Raw genomic sequence first — 8,070 nt, 5'->3', positions numbered from 1 at the left:
TCTAGTTAGCTCAAGTGACTTTTTCCCAAGGTCTAAAATCTGGACCACGTTTTTCAGTATCTCCGATTCTCCGTTTTCTTATTTGTTAATAGGGACTAATAACTACAGTCATACGGTTGTTAGGATTAAATAATGTGCATAAATTAACACGGAGCTCACATAGTAATACAGTACTCAAGTGTCAGACTGTAGTAATATCATCTTAACATTTAGGCATTTATTCATAGTAACCAGAAATTGTGTTTTATGCTTTTTATTTTTCCTAATGAAGATGCAATTAAGTGCCACCTTGAACTACTGTTGATATATATATAATAAATATACAATGCATTACAAGATATTCAAATAGAGTCATTAATTTTTATCTATTTTTCCCCAAGCTGTGGCAGCCAACAAAAAATACAATGACATTCTAGTGACCTAGATATAATTATGTTCCTTTCAGAAGTAAAGTTTCTTTAAATATAGTAAAAACAATACGATCTTATTAAAATAAAATTCTCTTAACTATATGTGCCTGTAACAAATTTTTATATTTATATACGAAGCTTGCACGTACCTAGTAAGTATAATAGCATATCATTAAGAAGCATTGTTTTCTAAAAAATTAGTGAGTCTGCCCTTCTTGAAACAAAGCTTATTTTCCATTATCTTTATGCCATTTTAAGACGTTTCAATATTTCTTTGAAATTAATAAATATGAATTAAGATTAATGTACAAAACTTCTATAGCCTTAATGTCATATATGATAAAAAGAGATCATACTGGTGTAGGAAAATCTAAGATGGCATCACTATTTCTGCACTCTTCACTTGTAGCATGCTTGAATAGCTCCACTGGTTACAGCATGTCTAGTTAAGATCCCCTGACTCTGTGTAAGCTCTTCTTATTTCCCTGACTACAATTTATAGCACTGAGCCAAGTCCAGCATTTCCACAAACTGCAGCAGAGTCATAAAACATCACCAAGCAAAAGGAAAATCAGTTGCAAATAAATCCTATCTCCTAGAAAAAATAATTGGTAGGTTACTTCCACTAGCTGGCAACATACATAGTAACCAGGACACAAAGCAAGTACCAGTACTTGGGTTCTGGTCCCAGCTTTATAAAATACTAGCATGTCCTCTTAATCACAAAATTTCACTGAGAATCAGTTTTCTTATATGATTTGACAAACTTATACAACAGTTGTTAAGATCAAATAAGGTAATATATAAAAATACATTTTGAAACCTATAAAGCAGTTTATATATTTATGTGTTTATGTACCTTGTAATACATTTGAATATATTTTCATTTTCCACATATTACTTCTCAATTTAAAAATTAAAACAGCCACTTATCAAAAATTCATTAAAATCCTATTTAAATCATTCTATTTGTGTTTTAAAAATAAAAACTCTTTTAGAAAGTTCAACTTGTCAAAAGAAACAGAAGCATTACTTTAAAAAGCCATTATATCTCAAATATTTTTAGATATAAAAAAGCAGTTGAAATTAAAGTATGTACACAGTTAACTTCTAATTCTGTTTTAACATTTTTCATTTAAACAGACCACTTCTTTGGGACTTTACCTTATTTGTATTTCATGCTGCATCAAAGAATGAAATCAATGCATTTTGGTCATAACTGTCCAGAATTTCCAATAGAAGGGGTACTTTAGTTTTTACATTGGTGCCTTTGAACTTAAATTTATCTATGAAAAGATCAGTGATCATGCCTATAAAGAAAAAACATAAATTTCCTGTCAGTGATTAGTTATATTTAATTACACAGTATTTCACTAAAGTAATTGCTTGATAATCTATTTTTAAGCACCTGTAATTCCATTATTTAACATACACAAACCTAAAAGCCATGATGTTTTTAAAAATATTCATTTTGGGGGGGATTTTAAAACAAGTTTCAAGATATAAATAGTTTGCCTAATAACCCTCTTAACAATTGATTACAAGCTATTAATTCAGACAATCAACTACTGGTCATTTTTGAACTGCTATCAGTATATATAACATCACAACAAGTGGTATCTTTTTTCCACCAAGCAGACCATTTTGACATAGTGTAGGCAGATTCTATTTTTAACAGCTTATCTGAATTAAAATATTCCATCTACATGTTGACCATTCTTGGGATTTGACTTGAAGGCAAATAGTCCTAAGTTCAAAGATCTGGGCAAATCATTTCGCCTTGAGTTTTCTCATATGTAAAATAGGAATTATTCAAGCTGTAAATCCTTTATCCAAAAAGCTTGATGCAAGATGTATTTCAGAATTTTTCCTATTTTAGGAAGATAATGAAAGGAATATACTATAGTATTAACCCTAAGGGGACTGAGTGGCAGCATTCAATAGCAAAACATAGTACTATTTCTGTCACAAAATATATGGATGAATATTTGCACTAAGTGGAATAAAAAAGATATAACTTCGGGCTGGGCACCGTGGCTCACTCCTGTAATCCCAGCACTTTGGGAGGCTAAGGTGGGCAGATCACGAAGTCAGGAGTTTAAAAGCAGTCTGGCCAATCTGGTGAAACCCCGCCTCTACTAAAAGTACAAAAAAATTAGCTGGGCATGGTGGCACGCACCTGTAATTCCAGCTACTCAGGAGGCTGAGGCAGGAAAATTGCTTGAACCCAGAGGGCAGAGGTGGCAGTGAGCCGAGATTGCACCACTGACTCCACCCTGGGGACCAAGCAAGACTCTGTCTCAAAAAAAAAAAAAAAAAAGAAGAAGAAGAAAAAAAAAAGAAAACCTCCTGTCAGGTTAAGTCAAGTTTTGTTATTAAATTAATTCAGATTAAGTCAAGATTTTGCTGTCAAATTACTTATGAAAAAAACTTTGATTTACAAAGCTGTCTGGATTTTGCAATCAGTGATGTTATGTACAGCCAATCTCATAAGTTATTACAAGGATAAAAGAGATCATATGCTTGCCATGTAATAAAGGTTAAGACATTAAATACAGCCACAGTTTGCGAGAAAGTCTCTGGATATGTAATAAGAAATTCAGTAGGCAGGCTTAAGGATCAGTGTGGACTAATGATACCAATGGCTCTACAGTGACTATGGAAGACTTGGCATAGTGTAAAAGGCATGCATTTTGGAGTGAGAAGATTCTAATGCAGGCATTATCACTAGCTTGCTAGGTGACAACAAATTCCTTAGACTCAGATTTCAGTTAAAGTGTATGAAAAATGAAGATAATACCACTTAACGTTGCAGAGCTATTGTAAGGATTAAATATCTCACCTGATTATGAAGACAGTGTAAATAGTGTGCTATATACAACAGGTCTTATGTAAAGATTGCTAATAAAATTGTTTGTCTTAAGCTGTTTCTTCCTTCCTCACTCCTTCTTTCCCTCCCCTCACCTCCTTTACTCTGTTTCAATACAATTTGTGAAACATTCAACTTCTCACCACCAAAGTAAGTTTGGAATTGTAAATTGACACAACACGAATACTGTATATCCTTATTAAATTTTGCCTTAAAATTTTTAAATGCTGCATTTTTATATTTCACAATAGCAACAAAACATGACAAATATTTATGTGAAATACAGTCTAAGCTCTAAAGGTTCATAGATTACATTCATTTTATACCAGGTTTGTTCATATATATAGATTAATTCATCACGGTATACTTATTTCTTAATATACTTGTATTTTATCAAAAGCAACGGCAGCAAAAGCCAAAATTGACAAATGGGATCTCATTAAACTAAAGAGCTTCTGCACAGCAAAAGAAACTACCATCAGAGTGAACAGGCAACCTACAGAATGGGAGAAAATTTTTGCAATCTACTCATCTGACAAAGGGCTAATATCCAGAACCTACAAAGAACTCAAACAAATTTACAAGAAAAAAACAAACAACCCCATCAAAAAGTGGGCAAAGGATATGAATAGACATTTCTCAAAAGAAGACATTCATACAGCCAACAAACACATGAAAAAATGCTCATCATCACTGGCCATCAGAGAAATGCAAATCAAAACCACAATGAGATACCATCTCACACCAGTTAGAATGGCGATCATTAAAAAGTCAGGAAACAACAGGTGCTGGAGAGGATGTGGAGAAATAGGAACACTTTTACACTGTTGGTGGGATTGTAAACTAGTTCAACCATTATGGAAAACAGTATGGCGATTCCTCAAGGATCTAGAACTAGATGTACCATATGACCCAGCCATCCCATTACTGGGTATATACCCAAAGGATTATAAATTATGCTGCTCTAAAGACACATGCACACGTATGTTTATTGCAGCACTATTCACAATAGCAAAGACTTGGAATCAACCCAAATGTCCATCAGTGACAGATTGGATTAAGAAAATGTGGCACATATACACCATGGAATACTATGCAGCCATCAAAAAGGATGAGTTTGTGTCCTTTGTAGGGACATGGATGCAGCTGGAATCCATCATTCTTAGCAAACTATCACAAGAACAGAAAACCAAACACCGCATGTTCTCACTCATAGGTGGGAACTGAACAATGAGATCACTTGGACTCGGGAAGGGGAACATCACACACCGGGGCCTATCATGGGGAGGGGGGAGGGGGGAGGGATTGCATTGGGAGTTATACCTGATGTAAATGACGAGTTGATGGGTGCAGCACACCAACAAGGCACAAGTATACATATGTAACAAACCTGCACGTTATGCACATGTACCCTACAACTTACAGTATAATAATGATAAATAAATTTAAAAAAAAAAAAAAAAAAAAAAAAAAATTAAATATTAAAAGTGGCTTGACAAAATTATCCTGTGCAATAAATTGGTTGTCAAGCAATTTACTGATTCATGACTGGTTCATGAATCATGACTGATGTAATCTTTTTATCTTTCTGCCCAGCTTCTCTTATATGATCCTTGGGAAATAGACAGTTGAAAAGAAATATGTTAAGGTATTCTAGAATGGTCCACTAACCATAGAGTCTTTCAAGATGTGCTGGTTGCTTTTTGTATTCTTCCTGTAGGTGATCTGCCTCTTCTAGAATACAGCGATATTCTGGTATCAAAAAGTTCATATTTCCCTCATGAATCTGCAATTCCTTATTTAAAATTAAAAACAGAAGCACCTTAATATTCAAAATTCAATCCAATGTAATGTTAAAGTAACGATAATTTTAGAAATCCTGTGACTTAAAATAATAATCACCAGTCCACGACAACACATGTACTTACTTTTAAAGCATCAATTAACTGCACTTTCTTAGCCAAAAGCAACTGGTACTCCAGCTTTGGGTGGATTAGCTTTAAAGTGTGTTGGACTGATACTTCATTTATCTCTAGAAGGAGGTGACCAGATGCAGTTAGATAAATCACTTTGATCAGAAACATTAATAATGTAACAACAACACAAAATAAACATCAGAAAGAATTATTAATTTTGTTTGTTTCTTTACCGTATGATATGTTGAGGTTAATTTTCCTTTTTGTAGCTTCTTTAGAAAGCACATCTTTTAGGATGGAGATAGTAGAAATGTTGTCAGATTTAAAAACTCCCTCTCCTTTTCTATAAAATTAATATATTTTTTAAAAGAATAGCTGTAGAAGGAAATTGTCCAGTACATATATATTTTATGATTAGTACTTAGTGAATAGATTTGACTGTAGATTTCTTTTGTATACATATATCATTAAAGCAAATTTAAACATGTAATCCTTTACTATTATATTAATTCAGCTTCTGAATATACTCGTAAAACTAAACAAAGGATATATGCCTCCTAAAGATGTGACAATTTGTATAAAAACTTCATTTAGAACAACTTTTACCTTCACTTTTCACTAATATTTCCAACAGCCAACCTCATATATATACATATATAAAATGCACTTAGAATTGCTTACTTACATAAGTGTGTTTTTCTTTCATGTAATCACACAAATTACAATGTGACTATATGCTTTATCCTTAAAAGAAATCTGATATCAAATATGTAAGAATGAAATCTGCTGTTTTTCATGCTCAGCATCCAATGCCACTGCTTATGGTCAGAGGACCGTTATTTTTCTTTTCTTTTTTTGAGACAGACTCTCATTCTGTTGCCAGGCTGGAATGCAGGGGCGCGATCTTGACTGACTGCAATCTCCACCTCCTGGGTTCAAGCGATTCTCCTGCCTCAGCCCCCCAAGTAGCTGGGATTACAGGCAGGCGCCACTACACCCAGCTAATTTTTTTATATTTTTAGTAGCGATGGCATCTCACCATGTTGGCCAGGATGGTCTCGATCTCCAGAACTTGTGATCCGCCCGCCTTGGCCTCCCAAAGTGCTGGGATTACAGGCATGAGCCACCACGCCCGGCCAGGATCGTTATTTTTCTTTAGGGTACCACTCCTCTTTCTCTTGCCCTCTTCAGTCCATATAGTTTCAGTGGCATTGGTCTCAATCTATTTATGGGACTTCAGGAGGAAGCATTGAGCAGTACATTCCATACCCCTGACCACAGTGGTTCATGGCTTGACAGTGATACTCAATCCTGGGATTTTTACTGGAGCTAGTGGGCAAGAGAAGTTCTATAGCAGCTGAAAATATATACAACTGGATTCTAGGAACTGCTGGTGGCCATAACACTGCATGGTAAAGCCAAGAAAAGATAAAAGCAGAACTGAACATGGGATAAAATCTTGATGACATCAATTAAGCCACTGATCCAGTTGTGCATGAGGCAGATTATTGCTAGACTTTTGAGTTATGTGAGATGATAAATTTATTTTATTTGGTTAAGTTGCTTGCATTTGGTTCCTTTTTACGATGACCAAGTTTCCTAATTAATATATATCATCTTTCATATAGTTAATGCCTTTTCATTTGGTTTTCACACACACACAAATGATGTATGCCAACTAGCTATATGCAAATGATAATTGCTTTGGCCTGGTGTAGTGGCTCACGCCTGTAATCCCAGCACTTTGGGAGGCCAAGGCAGGCAGATCACTTGAAGTCAGGAGTTCAAGACCTCATGTTGGCCATGGTGAGACCTGTCTCTACTGAAAATACAAAAATTAGCCAGGCGTGGTAGCACACTCCTAAAATTCCAGCTGCTCAGGAGGCTACGTCATGAGAACCACTTGAGCCTGGGAGGAGGAGGTTGCAGTGAGCCGAGATTGCGACACTGCACTCCAGCCTGGGCTGATGAGTAAGACCCTGTCTCAAAACAAACAAAAAAAAAGATAATTTTTTTTTTCTAGAAATGAATAATACACTTACTACTTTGATCTCAATTGTGTGTTAGAAATCATGACATTTCTATTAGTCTTTAATCTTAACAGATGATCTTTAGTAAACACATAGTGCCAGCTACTATAGAATGACTCAAATGGTTATCTTCTTTTAATCATCATAACAATTCAATAAAGTAAGTGCTATTATTTTCATTCTTCAGAAAAGAAAACTGAAGCTCAGAGAGTTAAGCAACCAGCTAGGGTCACATAGCTGGTTAAGTCACAGAGCCAGGATTCAAATCTAAGTACATCTGCCTGCAAAGCACATACGTCTACACTACCTCCATACACATATATTTTATTCAGGCATCTGAAAAACATCTGTTGAGCATCTATTATGTGCAAAACTATGTTTTAGGTCCTTGGAGGCTACATACAAAAATATTTAAAATTAGACTGTCCACAAAAATAAAGTTTAACGTAGAGAAATAAGTTTATATAAAAATTATTAGGGGCCAGGCGTGGTGGCTCATGCCTGTAATCCCAGACTTTGGGAGGCCAAGGCAGGCAGATCATGAGGTCAAGAGATCGAGACCATCCTGGCCAACATGGTGAAACCCTATCTCTACTAAAAATACAAAAATTAGCTGGGCATGGTGGCACATGCCTGTAGTCCCAACTACTCAGGAGGCTGAGGCAGGAGAATCACTTGAACCCAGGAAGTGGAGGTTGCAGTGAGCCAAGATCGTGCCACGGCACTCCAACCTGGTGACAGAGCGAGACTCTGTCTCAAAAAATATATAATAAAAAATAAAAAATAATTATATACTTTAAGCAGATAACAATAAATATCACAGACAAGTAAGAAAAAAATGCTAT

At 35.2% G+C, this 8,070-nt stretch overlaps 1 protein-coding gene across 2 annotated transcripts in view; it reads right to left on the bottom strand.

The window, feature by feature from the left end:
• Positions 1-197: 197 nt before the first annotated feature.
• Positions 198-8,070, bottom strand: part of BBS7 (Bardet-Biedl syndrome 7) — a 55,530-nt gene continuing 47,657 nt past the window's right edge. The window contains exons 16-19 of one of the 2 annotated variants that reach the window (XM_031664306.1): positions 5,429-5,538; positions 5,208-5,311; positions 4,951-5,074; positions 198-1,720 (exon numbers count right to left, since the gene is read on the bottom strand). In XM_031664306.1, coding sequence (XP_031520166.1) covers positions 1,587-1,720; positions 4,951-5,074; positions 5,208-5,311; positions 5,429-5,538 — 472 coding nt within the window. In that variant the 3' untranslated portion in view covers positions 198-1,586. The remainder of the gene's footprint in view (positions 1,721-4,950; positions 5,075-5,207; positions 5,312-5,428; positions 5,539-8,070) is intronic. The other variant, XM_031664307.1, reaches the window with a different exon arrangement.

This window comes from Papio anubis, chromosome 3 (genome assembly GCF_008728515.1).
Source record: "Papio anubis isolate 15944 chromosome 3, Panubis1.0, whole genome shotgun sequence".
Classification (NCBI taxonomy): domain Eukaryota; kingdom Metazoa; phylum Chordata; class Mammalia; order Primates; family Cercopithecidae; genus Papio; species Papio anubis.
The sequence above is the reverse complement of the archived record's forward strand: the minus strand, read 5'-3'. Positions and strand labels throughout refer to the sequence as shown.